General features: G+C 41.3%; 1 protein-coding gene across 11 annotated transcripts in view; it reads right to left on the reverse strand.

Annotated features, from left to right (window-relative positions):
- Nucleotides 1-1502: 1502 nt before the first annotated feature.
- SFXN1 (sideroflexin 1) overlaps nucleotides 1503-17312 on the reverse strand; it is a 52282-nt gene continuing 36472 nt past the window's right edge. For 8 of the 11 annotated variants that reach the window (XM_033180134.1, XM_033180140.1, XM_033180130.1 and 5 more), the window contains 4 exons: nucleotides 14496-14545; nucleotides 9240-9289; nucleotides 8789-8836; nucleotides 3570-4297 (listed from right to left, as the gene is read on the reverse strand). In XM_033180134.1, coding sequence (XP_033036025.1) covers nucleotides 4201-4297; nucleotides 8789-8836; nucleotides 9240-9289; nucleotides 14496-14545 — 245 coding nt within the window. In that variant the 3' untranslated portion in view covers nucleotides 3570-4200. Of the gene's footprint in view, nucleotides 4298-8788; nucleotides 8837-9239; nucleotides 9290-14495; nucleotides 14546-17312 lie in introns of all 11 variants that reach the window. The other 3 variants (XM_033180138.1, XM_033180131.1, XM_033180132.1) reach the window with 2 other exon arrangements.

The raw sequence follows: 17312 nt of genomic DNA on the forward strand, positions 1-17312 counted from the left end.
GTTTAAGTGATGCCTTATCTCATCCCACCAAATGTAATCTTATTTTCCTGCAGCTTTTACACAGATTCTCTGAATACACAGAAGAAAAATTAATTTTATTAGCATATTCCAGTTGTCTACATTTTTGGACAAGGCTGTAGGTATGGATGTCAGATCTGGTTTTCAAGTGACCAGGAGTAGCCTGAAGCATGCATTTCACTAATGCAAGCCCGTTTGCTCAAAAAGTGAGTGGAGACTCTTCCAGCTTCTGTCTCATTTATGCAAAACCTTAATTGTTGGACATTTTTAAGGGATAGATTTAAAGTCTCCACTTGGCCATTTTAATCTGATATTTTTAGTTAAGTTGTGTGCCATCTCTGGCAAAGTTGCCAGGGTTCTGAAATCTTACCTTTAGCAATGACATACTGGCATTTTGAATGCACACCCACTGTCTCTAGAGCAAATATACAAGAGGCAACCATTCGTTTAATGTTTACTAAGTGCCAGGCAATATGGTGTCTGCTGTGCAGGGATTAGCTCATTTAATCTTTATAACAACTCTATGATTCAATGATTTTTCCAAACAGTCAAAACAAAAACCACAAAACTGAAGGTCACAGAGAATGTCATTGGCCTAAATGCGTATCTTTTATAAAAGGGTGCAATGAAGATTGGACCTGGCTCTGATTTCTAGACCCACGCTCTTGAATATATTTAAATAATTTCAGTGGCAACAGAGTTACTGTAGCAAAACAAATGCAGAAACATGGCCAAGGAAGTTAAAATGCTCAGCTCTGTATCAAGTCTTTTATTTTATTTTATTTTTTTGAGATGGAGTCTTGCTCTGTCGCCCAGGCTGGAGTGTAGTGGTGCGATCTTAGCTCACTGCAAGCTCCGCCTCCCGGGTTCACACCATTCTCCTGCCTGGGCCTCCCAAGTAGCTGGGACTACAGGCGCCTGCCACAGCACCGGGCTAATTTTTTGCATTTTCAGTAGAGACGGGATTTCACCATGGTCTCGATCTCCTGACCTTGTGATCTGCCTGCCTCAGCCTCCCAAAGTGCTGGGATTACAGGCCTGAGCCACTGCGCCCGGCCCGTCTCAAGTCTTTTATTAAGGCACTCCCCACTCTTAGGTTAATTTAGACTTTGTCAGTAAATGCAGTTCCAGGTTAGAATCAGATCAACAATATAAAAGCGCATTTACATCACCGTCATGTGCAGTGGTGTTGGCCATCAGAGTTTAAAGCCAAAATCCATCCCCCATGCCCATCATTAATATTCCTGGAATCACACTGTCAGTGGGGTTTGGGGTGGTGGGTGTGCCTCTATGTATATGAGGTTCAAAAAGGTGGAAGACTGGTAGCTCAAAATAGAAATATGTTCCTTGTCAAAGGCAAAATACAAAGATATCTTTTCATTAGGAGTTGCTGATGGTACTGCAGATATTAAGTTTGAATGGAAAGCACCATCAATCGTAACATACAAACTGCTTTATCCTTTATGTACAAATAAAAGAGAGAATTTATTTTCATTCTGAGTTTATTTAACATTTCATCCAGTTGAACTGAAATAATACATGGCCTCCAACACTGGCAAGACACTGTGCTAATACTGAAATAGAAACTGCCAGTCAGTAAACACTTACAATCATAATCCTTTATATCATGTTAATAGAAATACTAATTTTAACTTTACAAGCTTATTGCACTTCATGTGGATTTTTTTCTCCAGAAAGGGTATTTCTAAAAGATCGGCAAGGATTGCCAATCTTGGTTTATTTGTTCCTTGTTATAAACTGTGATTAACATACACAGTTGATAGCTTTATATAAAAGCATTAAGAGTCTGAAGCATCAAAAAACAACGTTTAAAAAGACGCAGCTCCATGTTCATCATCCCTTTTATAATCTTTTTTTTTTTGAGATGGAGTTTTGCTCTGTCGCCCAGGTTGGAGTGCAATGGTGCGATCTCGGTTCACCGCAACCTCTGCCTCCCGGGTTCAAGCGATTCTCCTACCTCAGCCTCCCGAGTCGCTGGGATTACAGGTGTGCGCCACCACGCCTGGCTAATTTTTTGCATTTTTAGAGACAGGGTTCCTCCATGTTGGCCAGGCTGGTCTCAAACTCCTGGCTTCAGGTGATCCATCCGCCTTGGCCTCCCAAAGTGCTGGGATTACAGGGGTGAGCCACTGCGCCTGGCCATTCCTTTTATAACTTTTAACACACATAACTGGAGTGTGTAAAATTTTGGTTAGTTTGTCAGTCTTCTAACCAGTCATGAGCTCTTTACTGGAGGTTAACACTCTGACACGGAGCTACAGATTACCTGGTGCCGGGAGGACTCTTGAGAGGAGCAGGACACCTGGGGCAGGTAGCAGTGCCTTAGCTTCTTACGAAAAGAGTCCCTTCAGCACCTTATGGAGATCTGCCCTGAATTTCAGGCTTTTACCACTTTTTAAAGAGACGTGTCGAGGACAACAGAACCTGTCCAAGACCAGAGTGTCAAGGGAAAGCCGTTTTGCTTCCAATGGTTTAAGACAAAAAATCTAAATGAGAAGATTCTGGCAGCATCAAGGAAGGCTCCAAGTGGCCCAAAGCTTCAGATCTATTAATCCTTTCAGAGAAAAGAGAAACACAGACACAAGGCACACCATGTTTTCTTTATGAGGAAATTCAGTCTGGTCACATTGTCAGAAAAAAAATCTGCCAAAACTAAATCGTTTCTATATATTTTTTCACTTACAATCTCTGAATACAATGATCTGCACTTCATGAAACATCGCCCCTCAGTATCCGTGGGTAGTTGGTTCCAGGACCGCCCTCTGATACCAATATCCGCGGATGCTCAAGTTCCTGATACAAAATGGTGCAGTATTTGCATATAACCTAGGCACATCCTCCTGTATACTTGATAAATCATCTCTAGATTGCTTATAACACCTAATACAATGTAAGCACTATATAAATAGTTGTTATACTGTATTGGTTTTTAAATTTGTATTATTTTTCATTGTTATGTATATTTTGTACCTTTTTAAAAAATATTTCCCATCCAAACTTGATTGAATTCACAGATGTAGAGCTCATGGATACAGAGGGCCGACTGTCTATGACGCTGGACATCTACAGACTTGAAACATAATCTGTTATATTAAATATATTATCTGTGAAATCACTACAGATGATGTAAACAGTGGTACATTTCATTATCTTCAAATGAAGTGGAATGCAACATACAATATTCAAGTAAAATTCACCGTGACTGATTCATACACATTATCACTGTATCTTTCTGAAAGCCAAAGAGATCTATAAGGATGACAAGAAAAGACATGTAGGTAGCTGGAACTGTAGTCTCACTTCTTACCAAAAAAAAAACCAATGAACTAGATTCAGCCCACTCACACAGCATTGGTATTGAATATACTTCCAAAATTTGACATTTGTACATTTCAGTAATTTCATTATTTGATGTAAATAACTGAATATGAAGTCAATAACTGCAAGGTAAGATTAACATCTTTATAAGAACATAAAACAATAAATTAAAAGTCAACCAAGGCAATCCACCCACAATCTGAATGTACAGAATGGTCCAGCAGGGAAGGCATGTTGCAGTGGTCCGTGACTGACTTTTGGAAGGGGTGTGAAGGAGCTTCCACCCTCCAAAGCCAAAAACTTGGTCACCTTCATTGGGCCAGCACAGTCCCCACACTAGAAGCAAACTGCCCTTAATATTTCGGGGTAAGTTTTCATAGATTAGCCCAGAGCTTTTGTATTTTCCCAGTTCACTGCTGAGATCTCCTTGATTTGGAATGGGAGTGAGATGAAAATTCAGTATTTTAAATAGATTTTCTTTTCATTGACTGATAATCAATAGAACATTTACTGACTATACACTGAGCACCTATTCTATGTCTATTAGTACTTTTTTAAAACCCTGGGTGAGGGCTGGTATACTGTCTTTGAAAAACAATGACTATAAAAGCTAAAGGAAGAGTATTTCTATAAATCATAACATGATTCAATGTAAGGGAGTATCAGGCACTTGGCCCATGCCAGATGCTCTGTTAAAGTAGCAGCTTTATTCTAAAAGGCGAATGTGGATCTTTAAAAGGTTTCTGTAACTGGGAGAACCCAGGTTGAACAGGATTTTTCTCACCAGCATGGCTACACCAGCTTTGCAGTGGCAGAATGAGCTGCAGAGGTTTCCTCCTTGCTTTACAATCCCTTATTAAAGTACACGCGTCGCAATTCAGGATGGCTCTCTTGGATCTTAGCTTGCAACTCGGCCTCCAAGCTTGTCACGGACATGGAACTGGGATAAGGGAGAAATGACAGGGTTATTACACAGGCAGAGGTGAGAATCAGGACCTAGAAAGAGCGTGGAGAAGGCACAGGTGTGGAGATCCCAGGACTGGTACAGTGGGTCTTGTTGGAGAAATGCTTCATGCGGCTAGCAAACGAGATCATGTTCCTTTCAGAAAATTGTCACTCATAATGGAAGAAATGCATCTTAAGAACCCAACACCCAACTTTTCCCTCTCATATTATTAAAAGGTGAAATCTCTTATTGCTGGCAAGAGTGTATGGTGATGACACTCTCAGACCCTGCTGGTGCTGGAAAAACCATTTGTAGCAATGCCACTTCCTAAGAAAAACAGTATCAATCATTTGCAATGTTCACCATTGATAAAAAAAGATATATGCAGTCAGTGAAATGTATAACATTAATAATTTGCCTACATTAATGTGCTTTTGTTTACTGTATATAATACACGCTTATTGAAAAAATTTCAGAAAATACTAAAATGTACAAAAAAACCCCAAAACATTTATAATACCACTGAGAGATAACTACTGTTAGTCTTTAAGTGCTTAAGAATGTATTTGGGCCGGGCGCGGTGGCTCAAGCCTGTAATCCCAGCACTTTGGGAGGCCGAGACGGGCGGATCACGAGGTCAGGAGATCGAGACCATCCTGGCTAACACAGTGAAACCCCATCTCTACTAAAAATACAAAAAACTAGCCGGGCGAGGTGGCGGGCGCCTGTAGTCCCAGCTACTCGGGAGGCTGAGGCAGGAGAATGGCGTAAACCCGGGAGGCGGAGCTTGTAGTGAGCTGAGATCCGGCCACTGCACTCCAGTCCGGGCGACAGAGCGAGACTCCGCCTCAAAAAAAAAAAAAAAAAAAAAAAAAGAATGTATTTGAAGGTATTATGGGTATATATATTAAAGCTTATTCTTTGAGAGAAACGCATACTCGTTAAAGTATAAAGAAAATTGTCCAGAATATCTACCAGAAAAACTGCTAATATTTTGATATGTAATTAGTTTAAAAAAAAATTTGAGGCTGGGCGCAGTGGCTCACACCTGTAATCTCAGAGCTCTGGGAGGCTGAAGCAGGAGGATGTCTTGAGGCCAGGAGTTTGAGACCAGCCTGGGGAACCTAGTGAGACCCAAATTTTTGTATCTATAAAAATAAAAAATAAGACAGGTGTGTTGGTGTATGCCTGTGGCCCCAGCTACTCAGGATGCTGAGATAGGAGGATTGCTTGAGCCCAGAAGTTCAAGGCTGTAGTAAGCTACAGACTGTGCCACTGTACACCAACCTGGGCAAGAGAATGAGACCCTATCTCTAAAAAACAATAAAAAAAATTGGCATTTAATATAGTTGACATGTGATAGACTGTAAGGTTAAAAAAAAAAGTCAGGATACAAGTTTATATTTCAAATATGCAAAACAAATTTTAAAAATTACAAATATAGAAAAAAGGTAGGAAAAAAAATCCCACGATGGCTATTGCTTATGTAGTGGGTCTTTGAGTAATTTTACTCAGTGATGACGTTGATGATGGTAATGATAATGGCTATGACTTATTGCTCATTTGCTGGGCCAGACATTATGCATTTTAATCCTTATGAAAACTCTAGAAGTCCAGTATTATCATAATTGCACAGGTAAGGAAACCTGAGGTGCAACTGAGATGTTGACGGCAGATCTTTCTTGATCCCAAAGCCCTGCTATGCCGCCTCTTGGTCCTTCTGTTTTGCCATTGATCTCTAAGTATCTGTAATTACTACGAATGTATGTTAAAGGCCCAAGTCTGATCTTGGAATTAAAGTTATTCAAACCTTGGTGGATGATGGGGAGTATTCTCTTTTTTATCTTCCAGGAGAGTTTGTTTAAAATTGGAATAATCTGTTTCTTGACAGCTGGAAAAACTTACCTGTAAAACTACCTGTTTCTTGTGTTTTCTTTGTAGGAGGAAGATTAAATGCTGCTTCAGCTTCCTTAATGATTATCTTGCTTATTCTGACTTTCTAATTTTTCAGCTTTGCTAATAAGTTTTCCAGAAATTTGTCTATTTTGCCTGTTTTCAAATCTATTGGTATAATGTTGATATTATTTTTAATCACTGCTGAATCTACAGTTATGCCTCTTTTTCATTTATATTATTTGTGCTTTTCTCTTTCTTTTTGTTTTGATCTCACCAGACAATTGTCTATTTTGTTTCTATTTTCAAAGAACCAAGTTTTCACTTTGTTGATCCTCTACTCTTTCTGTTATTTATTTCTGATCTTAATCTCCTTCCTTCCTTCTTTTCTGATGTTTATTCTTTTGTGCTTTTTTTTAAGTTGGACATTTAGTGCATTGATTTTTATCTATTATTCAAAATATAAACATTTAAAGCTATAAATATCTCTCAAAGCAACACGTTTGCTGCTTCTCAAAAATGTTAATAAAGAATGTTTTCATTATCACTTGTTCACATGGGAGATGGGCAACTGTGGTGCATTCATACAATGCACTATGATACAACAATAGCAACGAATGGACTACAGGTACACACAATAATGTAGATGAATCTTAGTTCTGATACTGAATAAAAAGAACAAGTACTAGAAGACTACATATCTTATGATAGTGTGACACCCTTGTCTAACAAGTTCCTAAGAAGACAAACTAAAGATACACACACAAATATAAAATGCAAGAGCATGAAATTCAGCATAGTGGTTAAATCTGCAGGGGAGGCAGGGACACAGGTTGGGAGGAGTCTATAAGATGTAACTTATTGGAGATATATATACATATATATATATATATATTTGAGATGGAATCTCGCACTGTTGCCCAGGCTGGAATGCAGTTGCATGATCTTGGCTCACCACAGCCTCCACCTCCTGGGTTCAAGTGATTCTCCTGCCTCATTGGGCCCTGAATTTGTGGATGTTCATTATATTACTAGTATAAATAAAATAAAAATAAGGAAAACAGGGTCATGCTTGGATCAATGAGGATACTGTGTTACGAGCCAAGGAATATTATTAATCCTACTCTATGAAACTGAGGAGCCAGAGACCTAAAGAAGCCAAACATACAAACAATGTATAAACAACAAAACAGAGTAAGAAGTTATTTTAAAACACAGTAAAACAAAAGACCATTGGTTTCACAAATGTAAAACCACACACTTTCTGAGGGCCTTGACCTGAGGACACCAGTAGTTACAGAAAGCTTTTCATTTCTACACCTAGAGTTTAAATGAATCTTAAAAAATAAATGTTAGACTATATATATATTTTTTTCTCGCAGCACTCAAAAAAAATCAAGGCCAAACTCTATGGGTTTTCAAATCTAAAATCTTTTCAACCTGAAAATAATTACAGCTACATTTCTTAGGCGTTTCCTTGGTATCAGGCACACCCCTTGGCATTTTACGTGCTCGAAGTCTAAATTGCTAAATCAAGGTCAGCTGCTGAACACCAGTGTTCATAAGCCCACATACTACAGACATGGACATTCTCAGGTTGAGCCCCAAGACTCTGGGGTTTGTGCAGTTAAACAGGTATCATTATCCCACTGTAGAGATGAGGAAATTCATCTGAATCAGGCTCCCAGAGCAAGTTTTGAAGGTCCTGCCCTCTTCACGGGGGGCTCCTCAGCAGGCCCAAGGTGATGAAGGGCTCCTGTCCGGGAGGTTTAAATGTCTATTCAAAAACAGCGGGGTCGGAGACAGAGTGGGGGAGCAGATACAAGGTGGAGTTCTCCATCACGTAGAGGGATGTGACCGCATTAGTTCTAGAACAGGCACTTCATCCAAAACCGACTCCACAAGGCTAGGGGATTAAAGACCGTATGTTCGGGACCTACTGGCCCACGAAGGAAAGGGTATTACCATGGCAAGGAGTCTGATAACACTTACAGAAAACAACAGACAACAAAATGCCGCCGCTTTGCGTGCTGGTGTCAGGTCAAGTGCAGGCTGGAGACCTGATGCCGAAAATGCTGATTTAATGCCAGTTAGTCCTGTTCTCACATCGAAGGCAGGATTCAAGGGCAGCTTGTGATGAAAGGCATGCACAAGAAAGCTTTTAAGGCAAAAAACTAAGTGGGAAGAAGGGAAGCAAATATACCAACCACCTAAGCTAAGTGCATATAATTGCTGTCCCTGGGGGCGGAACTTACATCCTATCATATCTGTATTACAGATGCATTTGCCAATGGATTGGACCATATTTAAAATTTTCATAAAAGCAAATTTGCACCAGAGTTAATCTGATTCTTATAAAAGAATAAAGCGTTTTCAAATTTAATGGAAGGGGTAGAAAAGAACTGGGTACATCTGAAATCAGACAGATGTGGGTTTGATTTCTGCCTCCATCCCTTCCTTTTAGAGACCCTGGCTTCAGTGGCTTTTGAGTCTCAACTTCCCTGCCAATGAAATGGAATAATGGCACCTGCGTCTTCCATTGGTTTTTAGGATTAAAACTCATGATTATTCTGAAGAATAACAAATACATACCTTTTCTGAGGAAACAGGGCACAACACAGGGGTGTAGCAAACACCAAACTTAAAAAAAAACACAAAAAAAGGTCAGACCATTTTAAATGGTTAACTTTTCAGATTATTTTTCTATTTTACAACAATCCCTTCTTTCTTCAGAGCATTATGCTCTGTGTTGTCTAACAAAAATCAGTCCTGTTTGTGTAAGTTTTATTACCGAGGATTGCCAAAATAATGGAAAGTCACAGAGATAAAATGATTTAAAAAAGATTCACACGAATAGCCCCCATGTTGTAGGTGTCTCTAAAGACAGTTTACTTCTATTTAATTATCTGGGGCCATGCATTCCAGACGTTCTGAGATGGCCTCATTTTCAAAATTTGTATCCCATATTACCCAGTCACCTTTCATACGCTGTGTATTTATATTTTAAAAAGAAATTAATTATGTAAAAGTAATTTCTACTCACCAGAAGCCAACTAACCCAACCTGAATGGGTGCGTTCATCCACGGGAACCTCTGCGTTGAGAAATAAATGACTTTGAATACTTTTCATACAGGGTCTTAGAGACAATTTCTTGTGATTAACTGGAAGGAACCTCACCACATTTCAAGATCCAGATAGAACGTGGTTAGTGAAATTTGGGGGAAACTCTGCAACAAGGGTGTTAGCCTAACTTCCTGTAGCCTTCTTTGATCTGTAAATCAGCACACACGCAAAGATCAAGTGGCTTCTGTTTTTTCCCACATCCCCCCATTTAATCTGAGCACTGCTTGGGTATATAGCGGAGGTGGGGAAATAGCTGTCATTTAATTGTAATGTATCCCCTGGCTGAGGAGGTAGGATAGCCTGGTGCCAAGGTCTCAAGTCTCCGCCCTTCCGGTTGGTTCCCGACTAGGGAAACACAGGCAGAGTCTAGCCTCTCCAAGCTTCCGTTTCCTTGTTATGGTGCAAAATGAACATCATTAACAGCTTCCTAAAAGTGTGTGGAGGAAAATGCCAGATCACATTCATGAAGCACCTAGTATGGTGGCTGGAATATACCAGAAACCCAACAAATGCTCACCATCCCTCACCCCACTTTGCACCTCATCTTTTTGGTTTTAGTTGCTGTCAGTATGGTTAAAACTATTTCTAGCATAAAACATTTTTGCTAGTCACACTTTTTTTTTTTTAATGGAAATGAACAAGTTGGTTGGTCTTTTGGAGAATAAATGCTGTTAGATTTTTAGTTTTAAAAAGGAGTGGTACTTCAAAACACAATATAAAGAGTGATGAGATATATGGTTATATAAATAAGGCCACAGAAATCACTGCAACCAAGGTGTGAGATGGTTGTAATGAAATCAGCCAGCTTAGTTAGGAGTCAACACAAGCTGTTAGAAGACAATGTGCATGGGAGGCGTACCCTGGTCCCCGAAGAGACTCCTCTGGAGAAAAGGTTCATCAGGGTTGGCGTAAGGGGGGAAAGGGATGGATTAAAGAGGAAGGGAGAAACATCGGCAAGGAAACTGATCCCCACAGGTTACAAAGAGGGGTCTCTCTCCTCAAAAGACAGAATGAAAAGGAAAACACTGTATCTTTGGCAACTGTCTCTGTTTGATGGTGAAGGATTGTCATAAGGAGATGCTAAATACTCCCCTAGCACTTCCTATCCAGGTGACATCTGGACTGGGACAGGCTTGGTGATGGGAGGGTAGGCATAGTACTGAGCGAGAGCCTGTTCATGGATGAACGTGAACCTGTGAGAGCAGCCACCTCATTTTAAGTAAACTCTGGTCTGCAGCAAACTGGGCTAACCTGTTAGCCAAAAGAGAGCAGCTGTGTGCCACCTTGGAGGTGGGCATGTGCAAGCTACATGCTGACTGTGGCTCATGCAGAGGGTTTTGATGGAAAGGCTCCTCGCACAGACAAGGCTCCTAGACTATTATAGTATCCTGCCAAAACCCAACCTGATACCATGTCTTCTTCCAGCTCCTACCCCAGCATCCCATCCTGCCTTATTCATCCCTTCCTCTCAATTAGAAAGTCAGATACAACATTCGTCAGCTGGGATGTTGGTGTTTCACTAGATATTCACAAAATGTCTCAAGGTAGAAACATCGTACCTAACAGAACTGTGCAAACAGAGGATGTTTACATGAAAAGTCCAAATGAGTTAAAGAGAGGAATTATATGTTATATATATATATATATTTTTTTTTTTCAATGAAGTAAAAAGCTCAAAGTTAGGCTGGGCACGTAATCCCTGTAATCCCAGCTCTTTGGGAGGCCGAGGCGGGCAGATCATGAGGTCCAGAGATCGAGACCATCCTGGCTAACGTGGTGAAACCCCGTCTCTACTAAAAATGCAAAAAATTAGCCAGGTGCAGTGGTGGGTGCCTGTAATCCCAGCTACTTGGGAGGCTGAGGCAGGAGAATCTCTTGAACCCGGGAGGCGGAGGTTGCAGTGAGCCGAGATCGTGCCACCGCACTCCAGCCCGGTGACAAAGCAAGACTCGGTCACACACACACACACACACAAGGCAAAAAAAGAAAAACGCTCAAAAGTTAACGACTCTAAATTCTCTCTCCCCCCACGATCTTTTTCTAATAGCTTTATTGACATACAACTGCACATATTTGAAGTGTGTAAGTTCTGACATCTATATGTAGCTGTGAAGCCATAAGCACAATCAAAATAATGAAAATATTCACCACCCCGAATGTTTTTCTTGCTTCTGTACCCTTTGCAGTTCCTCCCTCTTCCATAAACCCTGCACCCCATTATATGGCAACCTCTCATCTTTCTGTCACTAGATTTAGTTTACATTTTCTAGGACTCGATATACAGTATCTATTCTTTTGTGTAATTACTTTGAGACTCCTTCATATTGTGTGTAGCACTAGTTTGTTACTTTTTATTGCTGAGTTAAGTGTTCCCTTGTATTCACAAGGTGGTTATCTATTTTCCTTTTGTTGAGCAATTTCTAGTTTTTGGCTATCACAAATAAAGTTGCTATGAACATTTGTCTTTCATGGACATGTGCTTCTATTTTTCCTAGGTAAAGAACTAGGAAGGAAATGGCTGGATCACAGGTCAGCATCTGTTTAACTTTGTAAGAAACTGCCTCAGTATTTTCTCACATGACTGTACTGCATTAATTCTCACCAGCAGTGGGGGGGGGGGGGGGGTTCAGTTCTTCCATTTCCTCACCAACACTTGTTATGATTAATCTTTTAGTTTTTGACATTCTAATAAGCGTTAGTGGCAGCTCATGTGGTTTTAATTTAGATTTCCCAATGACTAAAGATACTAAGCATTTTTTAGCTGCTTGAGAACTATATGTATTTGGTAGGGCGTCTGTTCAAACCTTCTGCCCAGCTTAAGTGCTGAGGGCCCTTTATGTATTCTGGACACAAGTCCTTTATCACATACATGCCTTGTAAACATTTTTTCCCATGCCGTTTCTTCTCTTTTCATTTTCTGTGTAGTTTTAAGAACAGAATTTAACAAATCTGATGAAGTCTAATTTATCAATTTTTCTTTCATGGGCTGTGCTTTTTGTGTTGAGTCTAATAAGTCTTTGCCTAGCCCTAGTGTTCTATTGTATTTTCTTCTAGAAGTTTTATAGTTGTAGACTTTTACATTTAGATTCTATGAACCACTGAGAGTTAATTTTTATATATGATATAGTCAATTCCTTACACACTGCCTACATCCCAGCCAACCTCACCATCCACAAATCTCCAACAATTCCTGCTCTGTGTACTCGCTGAGCTTCTGTGGAGCATGTGGCCCTCACCCCATCCTCTTCAAAGAAGTCTCTGCTCACCTACACCAGTTGGGTAAGATACCTCCTATGTGCTCCCTCTGTGCCCCAAACTTTAAACACTGCATATTTTCACAATTTGTCTTACGCCTCTTCCCTATACCATGCTACATGCTCCCTGAGAGCAGGAGTCACATCCTCTTTCTGGGACTCTAGGGTCTACCACATTGCTTGGCATAAACAAGCATTCAGCAAAGGGCTGCCGAAAAGAAAGCATGAATGAACAAATAAATGTTACATTCCCATTCAATTAGCAGTCCTGAAAGCCTACTGAGTAGACACCGCACTCCACGTTTATAAATGGGAATATAAAAGAATTAGAACTTAAGGAATAAGAACTAGCATAGGACCCAAACCATATCAGTTTCGCCCCCAATGAACGTGCCATTAAGAATGACCCAAGTTTAAAGAGATAACAGAAGCACTGTTCACAGAAGCACCAGATTTTAGGCAGCGAACTTTTTGGTTTACTGCAAAAATTTCCGTGAGTCACCTGCCTACAGCTGATGCCTTTTTTCCCAGCGCTCCACTTGGGGAGAGATAAGGCGTGGGGGGATGGATGAGTCATACTGAATGCTCCCCAAGCATCATCGTTTAAAAAAGCCCAGAATGTTCAATTAGTTTCTTGTTTGCGGAGGAGTCTGGTCATTTCTAAGGTAAAAGCCCAGATAAGTACATCCTTGCAGAGGAGGCACACCTGGCCCTGGGGCAGTGGGAACAAGCGGAAGGCCAACCAAGGTGAACACCACCGCATGGGTATCATGAGCTGCCAAGGAAGTGATCTCTTCAGCCTTTGCGGACAGGGCATGGTGAAGCTTGCCTTCACAATAGAATCTGAAAGTGTTTTGAACATGGAAAAGTTGGGCTTTTAATATAAGCTGCCTCTGTGTCATAAGCAATGACTGTACTATCATTTCTGTCCTATGGTCCTCCCTGCATGGGTGAAATGCAACACTGACGTATACCAGCAACCGTGAACTTGGGGAGTGGTATGTATGCATGGGTACCTTAACAGTATTTAGTCATTAGTTTTTCATTAGTCATTGAGGTCTGAAGGAATAGAGCTACAACCAGGCCCCCTTGTAGCCACTGAGGTGCCAGGACTGAGCCACGAGCTGTCCTGATCATCTCTCTGGACCTTCACGCTGGGGTTCTGAAACCAATGGGCCCTTCCATGTGGGGAGTGGGGCAGGTAGGGGGCTTCGGTGGGAAGAGTAGGCGAGGCGACAGACTTCCAAATGATGATCAAAGGGTACAACATCAAGCAAAGCTAAAAAAACCACAATTTAAGATGAAAGTGGGGAGAACACAATAGTTTTTCATCTTATCATTGTGTAACAGCCTGGAACAATGCAGCAATGGTGGGCTAAGATGGGGCTAACTGCTTTTATCATTTGCCAGCTCCTTCGCATGAGAAAATGCCAGGAAAATATCTACAGAAATTTCCATCTGTCACAGCAAGAAACTTATGCAACATGCCCAACTGTCTTCTGTTCAGTGTTTGTCACTGAGATGAGAGGAACTGTGGTAACTGTTCCCAAACTGAGACCCCATGAAGCTGCTACTCTGAATGATTTTTTCATTCCTGATGGGATGACTACTGACTTGTACACATATCATTCCAAATTCACATCATCCCTTCATTTTTACCCAGCCAGGCATCCAATAGATGACTGTGTGTGTAACTGAGTTAAAACCTCTCAAAAGTAGCAATCTTTATTTACAAAAAGCTTTTTCAAATATCTGAGATTAGAAATCAAATCTTCCTGGGAACATCTTTTTATTTACATAAGTGCCCAGGAGAAAGTGGCCTTCAAATTCTATACTGTTTAGGTAGGAAATACTCTGTACAGTTTGAAATCTAAAAAGAAATAAAAAGGGTTGAGAAAATGGCAAAAGAACTACAGCTTACCTTCAAAAAGGCTTTCTTTTCCAACGTGTTCATAATGAATGGAGGGATGGCTGCAAATAAAGACAGATCCACTTAAATCTTTATTTAATGTCAATTTTCAGCTTACATTTTTTTTTCAACCATTTAACAGAAAACTTCTGTCACTTTTAGGCTGTTTCCACTGTCACAGTAAAAACAGTTTGTAGTAATTCTTTAAATTATTACATTTGAATTCATTAAATTAAAAACTGTTCCTGTTTTCTAAATTTTTGAAAAGTAATATCACATCCTCTGCAAGCCAGATCATTTTATAATCTTGAAAATAACTTTACTTTTAAGTTTAAATAGGCAAAAATGAAAATATCAAGAACTTTTTCTTCCTGTATTAATGAAACAAAGTGCACAAGGCAGGGAGGATGGTGTAAAGAATCCTGCCTTGGAGTCAGGCGGAAACTGCTTCCGTACAGACTAGACCAGGGGTCCCCAGTCCCTGGGCCATGGACTGGTTTGGATCTGTGGCCTGTTAGGAACTGGGCCGCACAGCAGGAGGAGGGCAGCGGGCAACTGAATGAAGCTTTAGCTATATTTATAGCCGCTCGCCATTGCTTGCATTATGCTTGCGCTCTGCCTCCTGTCAGATCAGCGACCGCATTCCATTCTCACAGGAGAACAGGAGTTCTCCACTGAGAACTGCACATCCAAGGGATCTAGGTTGCCCGCTCCTTATGAGAATCCAGTGCCTGATGACCTGTCACTGTCTCCCACCACCCCCAGATGGGACTGTCTAGCTGCAGGAAAACAGGCTCAGGGCTCCCACTGATTCGACATGATGGGCAGTTGTGTCACTATTTCATTGTATATTACAATGTAATAATAATGGAATTAAAGTGCACAATCAATTTCATGTGCTTGAATCATCCTGAAACCATCCCCCTGACCCCTGGTCCATGAAAAAATTGTCTTCCCATGAAATGGGTCCCTGGTGCTAAAAAGGTTTGGGACCGCTGGGCTAGACCACTTGCTAGCTGGGTGACCCTGGAGAAGTTACCTAACTTCTCTGAACTTCAGTTTTCTGTTTTCTTTTTCTATGAAATGGGGAAATTGGATACAATAATGCACGTAAAGCACTGGGTATGTGGTGGACAGCATTCGTTCGTTTGCTGACAACTTGTATCAGACTAAACTGTCATATCCACTACTTCAGTACATCAATTATTCTTATAAACTGCATTGGGACAGAAAGATTGTATTTCTTCTCTGGGGACTAAATAGTGTTTAAAATAGTCAAATCACTAGAAATGGATTTGATGGGCTGGGCTGGCTGAAGTCTAAGAGGAGTGAGGCGATTCAAAACAGAAAAGACCACAATCAAAAGCAAACCCAGGGCCGGACACAGTGGTTCACAGCTGTAAACCCAGAATTTTGGGAGGCCAGGGTGGGTGGATCATTTGAGCCCAGGAGTTCTAGACCAGTTGGGCAATATGACAAAACCCTGTTTCTACAAAATGTATAAAAATGAAGGTGGGTGTGGTGGCACATGCCTGTAGTCCCAGCTACTTGGGAGGCTGAGGTAGGAGGATCACCTGAGCCCAGGGAAGTTGAGGCTGCAGTGAGCCATGATCACAGCACTGCACTCCAGCCTGAGGGACACGGCAATGCCCTGTCTCAACAACAACAACAACAACAACAACAACAACAACAACAACAAAACAAAACAAACCCAGGGCAGAAGCTGGAGCTGCAACCTCGATTTCAGCAAATCTGTAAATCAGGGCTCAGCAGGCACACTGGTGGGGGGGGGTTCCATAGCCTCCTCTTAGGTTAGTGACAAGCGTGCTGGTCCCTGGACTCAGGGGATGCTTTGCCCATGTGTCAGGACTGTGGCTATGCAGCCACCCCTACAGAACACACTAGCTTCAGACAGGGCACCAAGGCACTCCTGTGTGAAATTAGCTAATAGCAGTTTTCCCCCAATTTGCTGGAATGTGAATATAATGTTCCTCAAAGTTTTCCTTCGTGCACTTTTCTTCAACTTTTGTTGCTTGCTCTTCCTGCCTGCTAACGAGCAGTCACAGTGACAAAAGGAATTTAAAAACCTCCAGAAAGTATTAATGGATGACCTGACAGCAGCTGATGAAGTATACTTCATTGGCGAACTTCATTTTAATTGCCAAGTGTTGTTTGCATTCAGTTTAGATGATGAAAATTAAACATACTAATTTCTGTTTGTTTTCTGTGAAGAGCACTCTAACTCCCAGGCCTTCTGATTTCTCAGTCTGAGAACTTTCTTTAGGCCCCCAGTCTGAAGGTAGCTCTAAGCAGCCTTAGGGTGGACTAGAGATTCTCAGCAGAACTAAATACAATATAGAGTTTCTGTTTCTGGTCATGCTGATCCCAGCCCCTATAGGGAAAACTGACTAGTTGCTTGGCACACAATTTATCAATAGCTGCTCTAACCATTCCAATTTGCTCCATCAATTCTTTCTGGTCAAATTCCCACTGTATGGCCCTGGTCCAGCCCATCACTGCCTCTTGCTTGGATTACCGAGGCAGCCTCCTGGACAGCCTTCACTGAACATTGTCGTTCCCCTTCAGCCTATTCTCAATCCACCACCCAGAGTCACACAAATAAAACCTAAGTCAGACTGTGCTGCTCCCGTATTCAAAACCCTGCCTGGCTTCTTAACTCTCAGACTAAAACCCAAGTGTGAAATGCCAGGGCCGCCATCCGTGCTCTGTCGTCTGTGGCCTCCTGACTCCCTTCCTACTGCTCCCCACCCCTCCCACTGTGCCCTAGCTGCACCTGCACCCGTAATGCCTGCAACACACCAGGCAAAC

Source organism: Trachypithecus francoisi, unplaced genomic scaffold (assembly GCF_009764315.1).
Source record: "Trachypithecus francoisi isolate TF-2019V2 unplaced genomic scaffold, Tfra_2.0 Lachesis_group2, whole genome shotgun sequence".
Classification (NCBI taxonomy): domain Eukaryota; kingdom Metazoa; phylum Chordata; class Mammalia; order Primates; family Cercopithecidae; genus Trachypithecus; species Trachypithecus francoisi.